Source organism: Podarcis erhardii, assembly GCF_964252035.2.
Source record: "Podarcis erhardii genome assembly, chromosome: 15".
NCBI lineage: Eukaryota > Metazoa > Chordata > Lepidosauria > Squamata > Lacertidae > Podarcis > Podarcis erhardii.
In genome coordinates, this window is record NC_138505.1 from 29,112,781 (window position 1) to 29,129,122 (window position 16,342).

General features: G+C 46.6%; 1 protein-coding gene across 1 annotated transcript in view; it reads left to right on the top strand.

Moving 5' to 3' along the window:
- PI4KA (phosphatidylinositol 4-kinase alpha) overlaps positions 1–15,612 on the top strand; it is a 91,574-nt gene extending 75,962 nt beyond the window's left edge. The window contains exons 43-55 of the mRNA XM_081842728.1: positions 95–215; positions 731–860; positions 2,582–2,652; positions 3,159–3,231; positions 3,456–3,526; positions 5,933–6,042; positions 7,577–7,681; positions 8,102–8,227; positions 9,059–9,179; positions 10,572–10,731; positions 11,219–11,308; positions 13,752–13,835; positions 14,870–15,612. Of these exons, the coding sequence (XP_081698854.1) occupies positions 95–215; positions 731–860; positions 2,582–2,652; positions 3,159–3,231; positions 3,456–3,526; positions 5,933–6,042; positions 7,577–7,681; positions 8,102–8,227; positions 9,059–9,179; positions 10,572–10,731; positions 11,219–11,308; positions 13,752–13,835; positions 14,870–14,921 (1,314 nt within the window). The 3' untranslated portion in view covers positions 14,922–15,612. The remainder of the gene's footprint in view (positions 1–94; positions 216–730; positions 861–2,581; positions 2,653–3,158; positions 3,232–3,455; positions 3,527–5,932; positions 6,043–7,576; positions 7,682–8,101; positions 8,228–9,058; positions 9,180–10,571; positions 10,732–11,218; positions 11,309–13,751; positions 13,836–14,869) is intronic.
- Positions 15,613–16,342: the final 730 nt, after the last annotated feature.

A 16,342-nucleotide genomic window follows, 5' to 3' on the forward strand; every position in this document is an offset into this window, starting at 1 on the left:
AAGTGGTCCATTAGGCCCCATTCATATTTCAGTCCCAAAATGCTACCTCTTGGGGGAGATCCTCTGGGTAATGGGACTCCCTGCGTTTTCTCAGATGGGCTACGTGAGGGAGTACATCTTGTGGGCAGCCGCCAAATCCCAGCTGCTGGCTCACCAGTTCATTTGGAATATGAAAACCAACATCTTCTTGGACGAAGAGGGGCATCAGAAAGACCGTAAGTGCTTTATACCTTGGGCTGTTTCCCGACATCAGGGGTGGGGGCCCTTGGACCTCCATGTGATGATGGGACTACAACTCCCATCATTCCATCATCATCTTCCAAGCTGATGGGAGCTGGGGTCCAAGCATATACACAGCTCCCTTATCTCTGCTTTCCAAGTTCCTCGGGTTATGAAGCTTGTGGTGGCACCATTTTAAGCCCTCCGCCAAAGTTCCCATTACCCAAATGTCATTTTTCAAAAAAAACCCCACCACCTTGCTGATGAGCGTATGAGTCCACCCAGTTTGGCTGAGGGCATTTGTGGCTATCAAGTAGTTTTCAGCGCAGAAGTTGAGGACATGCATTTCTACCCCACGGGCCCAATTAAATAGGATTTTGGTGTGCTGAACCTTTGCCCGGCTCATTCCCAATGTTTTTACTCCTCGGAAAGCGCATTTATTGTGAAGTGATTTTGGAGAGCGTAACTCTGAGTGTCTCGTGTTCCTTCCTTTGCTTGACGCTTCACGCAGCTGACATTGGGGAACTGCTGGAGCAGCTGGTTGAGGAAATAACGGGCTCATTATCTGGGCCAGCAAAGGAGTTTTATCAACGTGAATTTGATTTCTTCAATAAAATCACCAACGTTTCAGCCATCATCAAGTAAGTAGTAGACGCTCAGAAGATTGTGCAGACAATTAGTGGTCATGATTGCTCCTCCTGGGGCCTGAATCTCCTCCACCCCCTCAACCTTGCGGGGGCGGTCTCCCCAAAATATATTGGGGGTGGGCCAAACAGCTTGGCCCCCATGAGTTGGCGCCCCTGATTTTGGATAAAAAATTAATGGTTTTTTAAAATGTTGCTGTAACCCCACCCCCCGGTATCTTATGAGAGGGAGGTTTTTAATTAACTTGTCCAAATAAATTAATTAAAATAATTTTTCTCTCTGCTTAAAATGTTACTGGTAAAAACCTGCTTATGGCAATATAATGTGTTTTTGTTTGAATGTGTGAATATTATAATGTATTTAGGTTTATGTTTCTAAATACATTGCAAGTCGCTTTTAAGACCTCTGTATCACAAGCAACTAACAAGTCTCATCCACAATAATAATCATAATAGCAATAAAACTGCTAGCATATTTGCAGAGCTATGCAGGATCCGGTTTTGTTTCAAATTGGATGGGGGGCTGTGTGTTGATATCCCTGCTTTTCCTGCATTGCAGGGGGTTGAAGCCCCTAGGGGGTCCCTTCTAACTATGATTTTATTATCACTGTCATGCTGTGTTATAAACTTTATTCTGCTGAAGACTTTGCCTTTGTAGTAATGTGTGAAAAATGGAAATAGGAGCTAGTTATACAAAATTGCATTGTCAGGTCTATAATCTGTACAGTAAACAAATGTATCTATATTTGCATTTAAGATTTGCCTGCCCAGTATGTTTAAACTTGGGCTATTGGTTCTCTTTGCATGATGTTTTTGTGGTTTAGCTGTTTGACCAAGTGCTCTTTTATCATAATTCCCCAAACGGTGACTTGGCCAAGAATAACCTTTTAACTTGATTGCATGCCGGAAAGTCTCCTGAACCTTGAGAGGCGACTCTTTTGAAGCACAAAAATACCTGCTGTTTACTTCTGGCTCTGGGTGGAAACCCCAGACTCTTTTATTGAGCATTTGCTCTCATTGGGCAATGACATAAATAAAAAAAAATTAAAAATTTTCCAGTAGCACCTTAGAGACCAACTAAGTTTGCTCTGGGTATAAGCTTTTGTGTGCATGCACACTTCTTCAGATGACAATAACAGTATCTTCTTCAGGTATCTGAAGAAGTGTGCATGCACACCAAAGCTTATACCCAGAACAAACTTAGTCGGTCTCTAAGGTGCTACTGGACAATTTTTTAATTTATTTCGACTGCGTCAGACCAACATGGCTACCTACCTGAATCTGGGCAATGACATGTTTTGCAAAAGTAAAACTCTTTCTGTAGACCCAAACTTATCTTCAGGTGACAAAAAAATTATTGGTCCAGTTTAAGTCTGTTTGGTGTGTGGTAAAACTGCATCATCAACCTCATTGTTGTCTGAATTCCTGGGTCTGAAAAGTGGCTTTTAGCCAGTGGCCAATAGCCTCAAGATGAAAGTTATTGTGCTGTCTCCTGGAGCCAAGCTGTAGGCTTTTAATACCTCTGAGCTTGGATACAGCAGACAAAACACACTCGCAGGATCGTCCGGTTCCAACGTCACCTTTTCTGCTATCAGACCCTCCCAGTGCTTGCGCGGCAGATTTCCTCATTCAGGTTCAAACACAATCTTCTTCTTCTTCTTCTTCTTCTTCTTCTTCTTCTTCTTCTTCTTCTTCTTCTTCTTCTTCCCCCTCCATAGGCCTTACCCTAAAGGTGACGAAAGGAAAAAGGCTTGTTTGAGTGCTTTGTCCGAGGTGAAAGTGCAGCCCGGTAAGGAGATGAACAATTATTATAAAATTTCTTTTCTTTTGGCGTTGATGCACAGGAACCATTTTGTTTTTATTGATCTTGTGTGAGCTGCCCATGGAGCTTTTTCAGCCGAAATAAATAAACCGTAGCTGAAATACGCACACACACACACACCCCTCCCACATTACTCCATCTTTATCCCACATGTCAGCCAACCATTTCTCAATGCTTGCTAGCTGTTAGTGAGAAAGAGTAGCTAACCATTTTCCCAAGTAATTATACCACTGGCAAACAAACTGCCGTGTGTGTGTGTGTGTCCATGGGAATTAAATTTCCTTCTGCGGAAGAGCTTGGGTTTCTTCCAAAGGCTGCAGGCTATGATCTGAATGTGATAGCCACATTGTTTCAGACACTAATTCCTGGACCAATGTGCAAAGCGATAAGAGGAATGCCTCGTTGAGTTCATTATCGCACCAACATGGCAGCGCCAAGTTGATTTACTGGGGAATTCTCTTTCTCTTGGACAGGTTGTTATCTGCCCAGCAACCCCGAAGCGATTGTCTTGGACATTGACTACAAGTCAGGAACTCCTATGCAAAGGTATGGTGGCCTTGTTTTCTTCCTCAGCTCAGTTTGCCTCCAGTAATAAAGACTTGGATTCCCTTCCCCTTCTAAACCCAGGGGTGGGGGGTGTCTATGGACTACAGCTTCCACCATCCCTTGCAGCCAACATGGCCAATGGTCAAGGGGCTGCAGTCCAACCACACTGGCCCACTTCCATTCTGTATTATTATTCACTTTTCCTACTCTTAATGTCCTTCCAGCGCTGCCAAAGCACCTTACTTGGCCAAGTTTAAGGTGAAGCGGTGCGGAGTCAGCGAACTCGAAAAAGAAGGTCAGTACAGTAGCTTCCCAGTACATATGATGTCTGTCCCCATTTGCATTAGAGTTTCCTGCAGTGATTTCCCCCCGCTTCCTGTATTTTAGCTGAAATATAACAATCCGTGGCTTCCCCTTGAAGAGGAATACAATTTACATGGGTGTATTCCATATGCCTTTCATATTGAGTGCCTGTGAGTTATAAGGAAGTGATTGTTACAGTCAGTAAGATCAACCTTTTCCATGAAGCCTTTGGCACCGCCCCCTAGACCCTATGACCTCACTGTGTGTCTACTCCTAAGTATATGCAGAGGAAATAATTGTACAGTGGACGCTCGGGTTGCAAACGTGATCCGTGCGGGATGCACGTTTGCAACCCGCAGTGCTGTGTCTGCGCACGTGTGGGTTGTGATTTGGCGCTTATTCACAAAGCACGATTTAGCGGTTCTTCGCATGTGCAACCGCCGAAACCTGGAAGTAACCCATTCCGGTACTTTCAGGTTTCGGCGGGTCCGTAACTGAAAAAAACGCCGAAACCTGATATCCTTTCCCTGTTTACTCCAGCCTCCTCATTTCTGTTGTGTGAAACTTTCTATTTCTTTATTCTACTCATTTGGTTCCTGTCTGACCTTTCGATCCAGAAAGATCCCCACGGTGCCTTGCTCGGATTGCTTTTACTTCCTGTGGAACATGGCATAGTTCTGCAGTTGCCTCTCCTCTCTTTCAGTGCTGGCTGGTGCCCATTATGGCTGGTTGGGTGAAAGACGGGAGGCTGACAGTAGGTGGCGCTAGAGCTAATGACCAGCAGAGCCAGCTCAAGCTAGCTTTGTCTCCCAATCCTCCTCCTTCTGGCTGGCTAGCTGGCTAGCTATTTATCTCTTTATCTATAGCACATTCAGTTTAGAAAATCCAATAAAAAACAGCAACAGAACCATTCTACTAGGAAACTCAGAAACAAATGATGATGATTTTTTACGGGAAGGAGAAGTAATATTTTAAAGATCGTATCCAAAAATATCATCCTGCACATTAGGCAGAAAAAACCAGATGCACAAATATAGGGTGGGGGACGCCTGGCTTACTAGCAGTACGTGTGAAAAGGATCTAGGGCAGTGTTTTCTAAACTTGGGTCTCCAGTTGTTGTTGGACTACCGTTCCCATAATCCCTGACCACTGATCCTGCTAGCTAGGGATGATGGGAGATGTAGTCCAACAACAGCTGGAGACCCAACTTTGGGAAACTCTGATCTAGGGGTCTTGGTGGAACACAAGCTTAACATGAGGCGACCCCGTGATGCAGCAGCGGCAAAGAAGAAAAAGCTAATACTATTCTAGGCTGCATCAACAGGAGTATAGTGCTCAGTTCGAGGGAAGTCATAGTACCACTCTATTCTGCCTTGGTCAGACCACACTTGGAACACTGTGTACAGTTCTGGGTGCCACAATTTAAGAAGGATGTTGACAAGCTGGAAGGTGTGCAGAGGAGGGCAACCAAGATGATCAAGGGTATGGAAACTAAGCCTTATGAGGAGCGTTTGAAGGAGCTGGGTATGTTTAGCCTTGAAAAGAGGAGACTGAGGAGGTATGATAGCCATCTTCAAATATATTAAGGTCTGTCACACGGAGGAGGGAGCATGCTTGATTTTTTCTTCTCTGCAGGTTAGGACTTGAACCCGTGGCTTCAAGTTGCAAGAAAGGAGATTCTGACTAAACACAGTGGTGCCTCGCAAGACGAAATTAATCCGTTCCGCGAGTCTCTTCGTCTAGCGGTTTTTTCGTCTTGCGAAGCAAGCCCATTGACGGCTTAGCGGATTAGCGGCTTTTAGCGGCTTAGCGGATAAGCGGATAAGCGGCTTAGAAAAGGGGGGGGGGAGGAAAAAAACCCCGCAGGAACTCGCAAGACATTTTCATCTTGCGAAACAAGCCCATAGGAAATTCGTTTTGCGAAGCGCCTCCAAAACGGAAAAACCCTTTCGTCTAGCGGGTTTTCCGTCTTGCGAGGCGTTCGTCTTGCGGGGCACCACTGCACTTGGAAAAAACTTTCTGACTAAGCTGTTCAGCAGTGGAACAGACTTCTGCGAGAGGTTGTGGTCTCTCCTTCCTTGGAGGCTTCTAAACAGAGGTTGGATGGCTTTCTGTCATGGATGCTTTAAGCTGAGATTCCTGCATTGCAGGGGGTTGGACTAGATGACCCCTGGGGTTCCTTCCAACTCTATGATTCTACGATTAAAGCTACAGGTCTTGCAATTAGTCTTGGAGGCCGGGTTCCTTTCAGGAGGATCTCTTTAGTATTACTGCTAAAGGGGGAGTGTTTTTGTTATTTAGTTGTCTCCTTCTCTTGGCAAGCTTGCATGGAGTGCCAGCATTTCTTCTCCCTGGTGAAACTGCATTTGGTTTTACTTGGATTTCACCCTCTTTCCAGGTCTGCGCTGTCGTTCGGACTCCATAGACGAAAGCGGAGAAGATGGGGTGGAGAGCAAGAAGATTTGCTGGCAGGCAGCCATCTTCAAAGTGGGCGATGACTGCAGACAGGTAAGGAGGCCGCAAGCCCTTTCTCAGCAGCGACCAGTTGAACTGTGGCAGTAATAAGCGCACATATTATTATTATTATTTTGCTTTCTCCTGAGAGCGAAAAACCCCCACACCTGCTGCCCCACTGCATACATAGGCTGTTACAACAACAACAATAATAATAAATTTTATTTATACCCCGCACGCCCCTGCCAAGACCGGGCTCAGGGCGGCTAACAACCAATAATAAAAACAAGTTGATTAAAATACAATTTAAAAACAATATTAAAATAAAACATTAAAACATTAGGATGCAGCCTCTTCACAGGAGGAGAAAGGAAAAAGAAAGAGGGGGAGGGAATCAAACTGATTCTAAGCCAAAGGCCAGGTGGAACAACTCTGTCTTACAGGCCCTGCAGAAAGAAATCAGATCCTGCAGGGCCCTGGTCTCATGAGACAGAGCACTCCACCAGGCCGGAGCCAGTGTTGAGAAGGCCCTGGCTCTGGTTGAGGCTAATCTAACTTCCTTATGGCCCGGGACCTCTAGGGTGTTGCTAGTTACTCTGAGTAACTCTTACTCAGTTGGATAACAACTTCAGAATTTATTGCAAGCAGTGATATCTGAGCTATTTATTTATTTTTATTGGTAAGATTCTTCTCCCCATCTTTTTCAAAAAGAGATTTCAAGGTGGCTCACTGTGCAGAGTGACATGAAGGGGCCAGGGCTGCAGCATACAGAAAGGAAGCACGAGGGCTGCCATGGTAGAGCTGAAAGCCCCCCCCCATGGCTACCAGCCAATATAGACCAAGGTGGTCCCAACGCATGGTCTGAGAGCCACGTGCGGCCCTCAAAGCCCTTTTCGGCAACATTTGACACCTGCAGCCCTCGTGCTTCCTTCCCAGAGTTGGGCAAGGAGGTGCTGGGACTTGGGTCTGGCAGGTCCCACCTCCTTCCCAAAGCGCTCTCAGCTTTGGGAAGGAGGTGGGTGGGCTCTAGGATCCTGCCAGAGCCTCATGCCTCCTTTCCCAAATCCTGGTGCCTCGCTTAGGTGGCTATCGGAAGGCGCACAAGGGCTGGGTGTGTCAAATTTTGACCTCACTCCCCACCCCCCCACCCAGTGTGAAAAGACAGTGTGCAGCCCGCAGGTTCCATGTCAAAGTGCTCATGTGGCCCACTTATTATGAAAAGTTGGGCTGCCCTGATATAGACACTGCTGAGCTAGATGGACCAGTTGTTTGGCTGTGTATGAGACAGCTTCCTATGCTTAATAGGAGCCTTCTGCAAGTGAGCCAACTTAAAGCCTGCAGCAAAGAAAGATGGAGAAAAAGCCAGGGTGCCATCCTCTCTCATGGCATAAGTAAGGCATGTTCTAGCTCTAGGGCTATGCTTAAGCACACTGTTGAGATTAAGTGGACGTGCTCCAGCTATTGGGCTTACACAATTCCCTGCCTCCTTCGGGCAAATCGGTTTCAAATCCAGTTGCTTGCTTCTGTTTGCCTCTGCTGAATCTGATTTAGTTTCCTCCTAACATGTCTTCCATGCGTTGCTAAACAGGACATGCTGGCGTTGCAAATCATTGACCTCTTCAAGAACATATTTCAGCTGGTGGGTCTAGACCTGTATGTGTTTCCGTACCGAGTAGTGGCCACAGCCCCAGGGGTGAGTATTTACTTATTGACTCTTCAAATGGAAAGACAGGATTTAGTGCCCCTGGGAAGGGGCAACGTGCCACTCCTTTTCGAAATCCCATATATCTCTAACAATGTGAGTGTTTTTCTCTGACAAACCTCCTTTTCCTCTTGCAGCCTCCAAGCGGTCCTCTATAGGGGGCTGCACAACTATAATTCCCATCAGTCCCAGCAAGCATGGATGATGGGAGTTGTAGTTCGGTGTCAGCCGGAGGGCCAAGGGTTCTGCCTGCCTATTCTAAAATGTGTTCCTGACCTTTTATTGTATTGTATTTCTATACGATGTGCAGCACCTAGCACATACCGGCAACGTTATTTTTTAAAAATGAGCCTTGCTGTACAGCAAGGTCCATGAGTTGTGGTCATTAATCTTTCTGCTTTCTTCTCCTAGTGTGGCGTCATCGAATGCATTCCTGATTGTACGTCCCGTGACCAGCTGGGCAGGCAGACAGACTTTGGGATGTATGACTACTTTACAAGGCAGTATGGAGATGAATCAACCTTGGCTTTCCAAAAGGTATTCTGCCTGATGCTGAGCCAGACTTGGTTGTGGTAGTGATTTAACAACACCCCTCTACCCCCCACTCATCCACCCCCGGCCTGCAATAAGACGTGCACCAGCAGCCCATACTCTCAGGAGGTTTAGGAAGAGATTTGCTCTCCCTGACATTTGTATTTTGCTGCTGTCAGCCTCCTCTAGAGTCAGGATATGGGAACTGGCTGTATGTAATCTACCCTTCCTCTCTGAACTATATTTAAGCCATGCTTTTTGGAGTACAGCAAGACCAGTACCAGAAACTTTATTTAACTTTCGTTTTTGCTTTATATTTATGTACCTAAGCCTAGATTTGGTGAGGGTTATTTTTTTTGTAATAATGAATTTATTCTGTGTTTGCTAAATTGTTGGTTTTTGTCACTTTGAATTTACTGGCATGTTCTGTATTTGGTATGTTTGCATTTCCAATATTCCCTGTGTTTATGTTTTGGATGTTTGCCATAAGCTGCTTTTGGCGTAGCTCGTTGTAGGAAAGCGGCTTATAAGTAAAACCAATCAACCAGCCGATATAATAACAGCCAGGGATGCAGTTCAGCAGCACCCCAAGGGCTACACATGTGTCATTTTCTAGAAGTTAAAAATTAAAGGCACCCCCCAATTCTTCAAAAGTCAACTTAATCAGCCCTGTAAAATTGTTTGCTGCAAGACTCTGACAAAATTATTGGTTTCAGAGATACCGACTTCTACCCCACTCATCCTATTATCTCTGTAGTTTCTCAGTGATGATCTGAAATTTATATTTCTTTTTCTTTGCTTAATCTAACACTACCGACACTTGACTCATTCTTGCAGGCTCGTTACAACTTCATCCGCAGCATGGCTGCCTACAGCCTCCTGTTGTTCCTGTTGCAGATTAAAGACAGGCACAATGGCAACATCATGCTGGACAAACATGGACACATCATACATATTGGTTAGTTCACTCCTTGGTTTTGTTCTGTTTGTTTGTTTTTGTCATTGAGAATTTTATTCTTTTCTGTACAACACGAATGCATGTAAATACGTTCTTACGCAAGGACATATCCAGTTAGAGAAACAGCAGTAAGTAACGTTGAAATATACTGAAATTAAACACCAAAGCAGTTATTTATATTCTATGCAATGTGTTTCAAAGCATTATTAACTGTTACTAACCTCAGGTAAGCTACCATGTCTTAGTTTTCATTGTTTAAATCTAATAAAATTATTTAGTTTAGTTTAGCCACTGTTGTAAATTCCCCACAATGTCTCTACCCATTCTCTTATAGTTGGAATATCAGAAAAACTCATGGTGTGCTGGTTAGACTCTAGGGCTGAGGAGAGCTGGGTTCAAATCGTCTCTTGGCTGCGAAACTCAGAAGGGGGCCTTGAGCTAGTCGCCATCTCTCATCCTAACTCGCTTCACAGGGTTGTTGTGAGGATCGAAAGGGAGTGGAAAACTCTCTATGCTGTCTGGAGCTCCTTCAAGGAAGGGATATAAATGTAATAAATAGGTAAAGGGGACCCCTGACCATTAGGTCCAATTGCGGACGACTCTGGGGTTGCGGTGCTCATCTCGCTTTATTGGCCGAGGGATCCTGCGTACAGCTTCTGGGTCATGTGACCAGCATGACTAAGCCGCTTCTGGCGAACCAGAGCAGCACACGGAAATGCCGTTTACAGCTATTTATCTATTTGCACTTGACGTGCTTTCGAACTGCTAGGTTGGCAGGAGCTGGGACCGAGCAACGGGAGCTCACCCCGTCACGGGGATTTGAACCGCTGACCTTCTGATTGGCAAGCCCTAGGCTCTGTGGTTTAACCCACAGCACCACCCGCGTCCCACAAATGTAATTAATAAATAAAACCAATTGGTAGAAGAGGTGCTCATCTGTTTATGAATTCTCTTTGGCTTCTAATGTGTGATGTAAAATTTCATTGGTCCTTGTCTAAGGATGCTTAGGCCACACTTTCAGAGGCCAAGAGTTCTCTCCTAGCAGAGACTTAGAGTGCCTATATCCTCAAGACAAAACTGACAAGTGCAGGTGATGTTTAACCCTTTCCCTGCCAGCTATTTCCCCACTGAAAATCATGCGCCCTGATGAGGCTCTGGGCGTGTATTATAAATGCACACCCCAAACTTCAGAGGGGGGAGGAGCGGAAAGGGTAAAGGGCTCTTTCCCCCCCTGCCATTCCTTTTCCAGTCCTAGACAGCCTCCGGTGGCTGCACTGCCAATTGGACCCATGGGCATTGAGTACTTTTGAATGAGGGAGCAGAATGGGCCTGCTTGATCCTTCTTGTGTTTTGTTTGCTTCCCCTCTCCCCCCCCCCCCTTCCCTGGCACAGACTTTGGTTTCATGTTTGAGAGTTCTCCCGGCGGAAACCTGGGTTGGGAGCCAGACATCAAGCTGACCGACGAGATGGTTATGATAATGGGAGGGAAGATGGAGGCCACGCCTTTCAAGTGGTTCATGGAGATGTGCGTCAGGGGGTACCTGGCAGTCAGGTGAGGAGGCTTGCACTCTGGAGTCAATCTCGAGCCCCAATAATAATAATGATAATTTATTATTTGTACCCTGCCCACCTGCCTGGGTTTCCCCAGCCACTCTGGGCGGCTTCCAACAAAGATTAAAAATACATCAAAATGACCGAATTACACCAAAGGCCAGCTCATCTTTCCCGAGGTCCATTCCTGCAACTGCCTTGTGGTGGGAGGAGGGAGGTTGGCATCACAGCTGCCAGTCCTAGAGGAACGGGGGCTGCCTTTGTTGCCGTAATTTCGTTATGGCTGATAGATTGCAGGTGACAACCCAGCCTCATCGGCAAACGGGAGATGATTACACTGTGTAGATTTAATGACAGCAATAAGGTGTGGTCCACCCCCAGACCGAGTCCCTCTGGTTTTATTTTCTTTCTTCAGATACAGGAGAGGCTCTAATAATTCCCTCTCCTCTCTCTGTCCATGTCTATGTCTCCCCCCCCCCCTTACGCAGGCCTTACATGGATGCTGTGGTCTCTCTGGTGACGTTGATGCTGGACACAGGGCTGCCCTGTTTCCGAGGGCAGACAATCAAACTGTTAAAGTAAGTCGTGCCTCTTTCCTAATGGCGGGGGCTGCCCTCTGGAAGCACAAGTTAAGCAGGCCTGGGCCTAGTTTGGGCCTGAATTGGAGTCTGCCTTGAGTTCCACGCGGAGCCTTTTCTTAATGGGCACAGCCAGACTCAGAATGGGCAGCCATGGGGCAGGTCTGGGGGGAGGTTGCTGTTCAAAGAACAACATTTGGGCAATTCGAAAAATAAGGGTCGTGCAAAAGTTGCATTTTGTTAGTTGAGGCACAAAGTGACTGATAACAATAGGAAAAGCAAATCGTGCAGTCCAGGCTCCCCTAGATTTATTTATTTGAAGCGTTTGTGCCCCACTCTTCAGCCAAACAGACCCCCAGAGTGGCTCACATGCAGCCAGTTAAAACAAGTCTCTGCCCACACGCTTTCCATCTAAAAGACATGATGTACAAGGGGAAGGGGACAGGGAGGGAAGTGGGGGGAAAGCAAAGTTGGGAACCATTCTTAAGTAGTAGCTTTTCCAGGTAAAGGTAAGGTAAAGGACCCCTGGAGGGTTAAGTCCAGTCAAAGGCGACTATGGGATTGGGGCGCTCATCTTGCTTTCAGGCCGAGGGAGCCGGCGTTGGTCCACAGACAGCTTTGCGGGTCATGTGGCCAGCAGGACTAAACCGCTTCTGGCTCAATGGGACACTGACAGAAACCAGAGTGCACGGAAACAGCGTTTACCTTTCTGCCACGGTGGTGCCTATTTATCTACTTGCACTGGCGTGCTTTCGAACTGCTAGGTTGGCAGGAGCTGGGACAAAACAACGGGAGCTCACTCTGTGGCGCGGATTCGAACCGACGACCTTTTGATAGGAAAGCCCAAGAGGCTCAGTGGTTTAGACAACAGCGCCACCTGCACCCCCTATAGCTTTTACAACGACCAACTGGCACAGAAAGGCTGGAGGTACGTTATGGAGCTGGTCTTTCAGCAAAGCGAATGGGATGAGCCCCGCTTCCCATTTCTTCCCCTATGGCAGCCTGATGGAATGGCTGCTCCTGGGTGAGAGAAGCATCCAGTTGGCCTGATGGAGCTGGTCTTTCAGCAGAGCTTGATGGAACAAGAATGCCTTGAACAAGCATTCTTGCGTCTCCTTCCTCTGCCTAAGGTGCTCCTCAGAATACTGTCAAGTTCGCAGTTCTGAGGATTTCCTCCTACTCTTAACGCAGGCTTCCAGATAAAACGTGTCCTCTGAGCAAGGAAGCATCTGTCAGGGAACTGACATTGGAGCCAGAAGTGGAGGCAGGGCTCCCAAGCGATGCCAGAGAAGGGCCAAGCAGGGAGAGAGGGGACTCAGTGGCTGGGGAAGGAAATCAGCGTAACACCAGGGATAAAGGGGGGCGGATGGGGGAATCGGAGAGAGGGCTCTTCGCTGGAGACCAGTGGGGAGAGCACAGGTCCTCCGCTACCCACACCCACCCTGCGCAGAAGACTTCCGCGCAGGGAAAGTAGGCATAGACTTGGCGTCAAAGAGCTTCTTTGCTAGAAGAAGTTCAAGAAACGCCCACTGACGGATTCTGCTAGCGACTGAACAGCCACGAAGTGAAGGGCTGTCCAGCCAGGAAAGGTTTAACCAGGCTACCTAGCCAGGAGTGGCGGCAACTTACGCACGAGCAACCCCATATAACCATTACAGCATCCCTGAGGAAAGGGCACAGGTGTGAAAGAGCAGCACACAGCTGGCGTGCAGATTAGAATCGCACCCCTCTGAGCAATTCTAATTTTTCCTTTTAAAAAAGCAGCCCTGGTTCCATAAAGTGCAGTTATTTTTTTAAAAAAAATGTATAATTTTTTTATTAATTTTCACAAAAACAAAAAGCTTGCATTAAAGAAAGAAGCATAAAATAAAACGTTTAAAACAACTATATACGTTGTCAGTATTGAATCCACATTATGGGATTACTTGAATCCCTGAAGTGCAGTGAATTAACTGAATGCCCGAAGCTTGGCACGGCATTCAAGAGCGTAGGCATCGGATCGTTCCCATATCTGGAAGTGAAACAACATGGGACTTTAGAATAAATGGGATTAGGATCCAGCTGCGGGGCGTCAGCCACATTGCCACAGAGCAGCCTGTGTCTCATTTCGTTGTCAGAATCAGAGGCCCTAACTAAGAGATGAGACATTTTTGTCCTCGTAAGAACATAATTCAATTTGGAGCAACCACTGCCTCCTAGGAGAGCAAGTTCCATAGTTTGTGTTGCTTGAAGAAGTCCTGTTTTTTCCCCATCTCTCCTGAATCTTCCAACATTCAGCTTCATTGGATATCCACAAGTTCTGGCGCTGTGTGAGAGGGAGAAATAACTTTTCTTCCTCCACTTTCTCCATGCCCGGGCATGATTATGTCACTTCTCACTTGCCTTTTCTCCAAACTGCAAAGTCCCAAACTCTTGAGATCTCCTCTGCTTCCTCCTCCAACAGGAACAGGTTCAGCCCCAACATGACGGAGAGAGAAGCGGCCAACTTCATCATCAAGATCATCCAGAGCTGTTTCCTCAGCAACAGGTAGGCCACTACGCGCCTGCTGGCTTATTTCCTGGTTGTTCTCTAGCGAAGGAACCTTTCTCAGCCCAAGGGCCGCATTTCCTTCGGGGCAGCCTTCCAGGGGCCACATCCCAGTCATGGGCTTGAGCCAGAGGCAAAACCAGGAGGAGCGATGAATGAGAATTGTACCTTTGGCGCAGTAGGCTCCATCCTCCGCCAGACAAGTGGTATTACCACCCTGGCAGTCCTTCTTCTGTAACTGACCCTTAGCAGTGAAAACAGTGGAAGCTTCTGTATTTCCCTCAGTCTGCCCAGCTCTGAAACCCTAAAAGGAACTTTATATGTACTGCCAGGTGTGGTCATTTGCCACCCAAACCTGCTCCACACCGTCTAGGGCTGGATCGCCACTGATCTGGAAAACACTATTTAAAAACATGCTATTTTCCATTGGCGAAAGATCGCTGCTCTACAGCACCCTCTGGTGTCACATTTTTATAACACCTTTTTCACGTTACAGTGGTGGTACCTTGGTACTCAAACCTAATCCGTTCCGGAAGTCCGTTCCAAAACCAAAGCGTTCCAAAACCAAGGTGCGCTTTCCCATAGAAAGCAACGCAAAACTGATTAATCCGTTCCAGACTTTTAGAAACAACCCCTAAAACAGCAATTTAACATGAATTTTACTAATGAGACCATTGATCCACAAAATGAAAGAAATAAACAATGTACTGCAGTCACACAATCAGTAGCTGAGCTGGGTTCCACACAGTGAAAAAGAAGAGCCACAAAAACACAAAATAAATAACAAAAACAGACAGACCTCAGCGTGACACTCAAAATGGAAGTGTGGAACTCAAATCAGAAGTGTAACACTCAAAACGGAGCATGTTCAGCTTCCGAAAAGAGTTCGCAAACCAGAACACTTACTTCCGGGTTTGCAGTGTTTTGGTTCCAAGTTGTTTGAGTACCAAAGCGTTTGAGAACCAAGGTACCACTGTATAACTCACCGGTGACCACTTCTGAATCACCTTCTGTTTCTGTTATCTTTTTTCCAGGAGTAAGACCTACGATATGATCCAGTACTACCAGAACGACATTCCTTACTGAACCCAGACGGGGTTATCCTGGGGGATCCACGCCCCCGTCTCCGTCGTTCCAGCCTAGAAACGTGATTTCCTGGAAGTCACTGTGTCCTGCCTCCGGTCAACCCTCTCTGCGTGCGTGTGCATGTGAATGTGGGTGTGCCCGTTTTACAAGACCCTTGTAACAATCAGCACCTCTCAAATAGTTCCTCTTATCTTCGCCAGGGTGTCCGTGTCCCTAGATTGCACAGCAGCTGGCTGCAGTCGCGGATTTTTAAAAAAACCTGTCGCTGCTACGAATGAGTGTAAAACTCAGCAAAGAAACGATAAACCTGAGGAGTGTGGCGATTGCCTGGGGGTTTTGTTTTGGCTTTCGGAAGCAAGTTCCATTAAAACGCCCACTCTGTAGGATCCGGCAGCAGTCAAATGCTCTAGAGTCGCTGCTCAGTGCGGCGAGGAAGCATTAAGTTGCCCTGGTGAATGCTGTAGAAATTGTAATGATAATCGTCTGTAGGTGGTGATAGCCCTGCATCTGTGTTAATATTGTACTTTGCACTGTAAATGGTTCCTGCTCCACGGTCAGTATTTCGTACCTACATGAAGAATGTATTTCCTCCCCCTTTTGTGTGGTTTTAAGGAGAGAAACTCTATCCAAGATATATTTAATCTAAAAAAAAAAAGGAATTAAAAAAAAAAGAAGGCCTTAGATTACTTTACGTCTTGGCTCCAGCGTTTTTTCTGTTTTTTAAAAAACAACCGGCTTTAGAGATCATGAGGATTAGGCAAATTCACGAACAACAAAGGTATTGGCAGCTACTAGCCACAACGGTTGCCTCCGCCGTCTCACTGGCTGCTGAGAATCACAGGTGAGCCGAGTGCTGTCCTGTTTGCAGGCCATGGCCAAAGGTCAGGAATGATAGGAGAGCAACACCTGGAGGTGGGGGCATCATGGTGGGCGTGGCCAGAGGCAAAAGTGGGTGGAGCAACAGATGCAAATTTTGCTTTTGGACTGTAGCTCAGTTTCAACACCCACTTGAACACTCCTCTCCAGCCTCCATCTGGAGGAGCAAGAGGCCTTATATAATTAATATTTAATAATTATAATCAATAATTGATTGATTATTTATACTCAGCCCATCTGACTGGGTTTCCCCAGCCACTCTGGGCGGCTTCCCACACAATATTAAAATACAGTAATGCATCAAACATTAAAAGCTTCCCTAAACAGGGCTGCCTTCAGATGTCGTCTAAAAGTCTGGTAGTTGTTTATCTCTTTGTCATCTGGTGGGAGGGCGTTACACAGGGCGGGTGCCACTACCGAGAAGGCCCTCTGCCTGGTTCCCTGTAACTTGGCTTCTTGCAGTGAGGGAACCGCCAGAAGGCCCTTAGCAGAGTCGAAGGGTTCTGTATTTCTGAGCAAGGAGCAGCGCGGAATCTCTGACCACT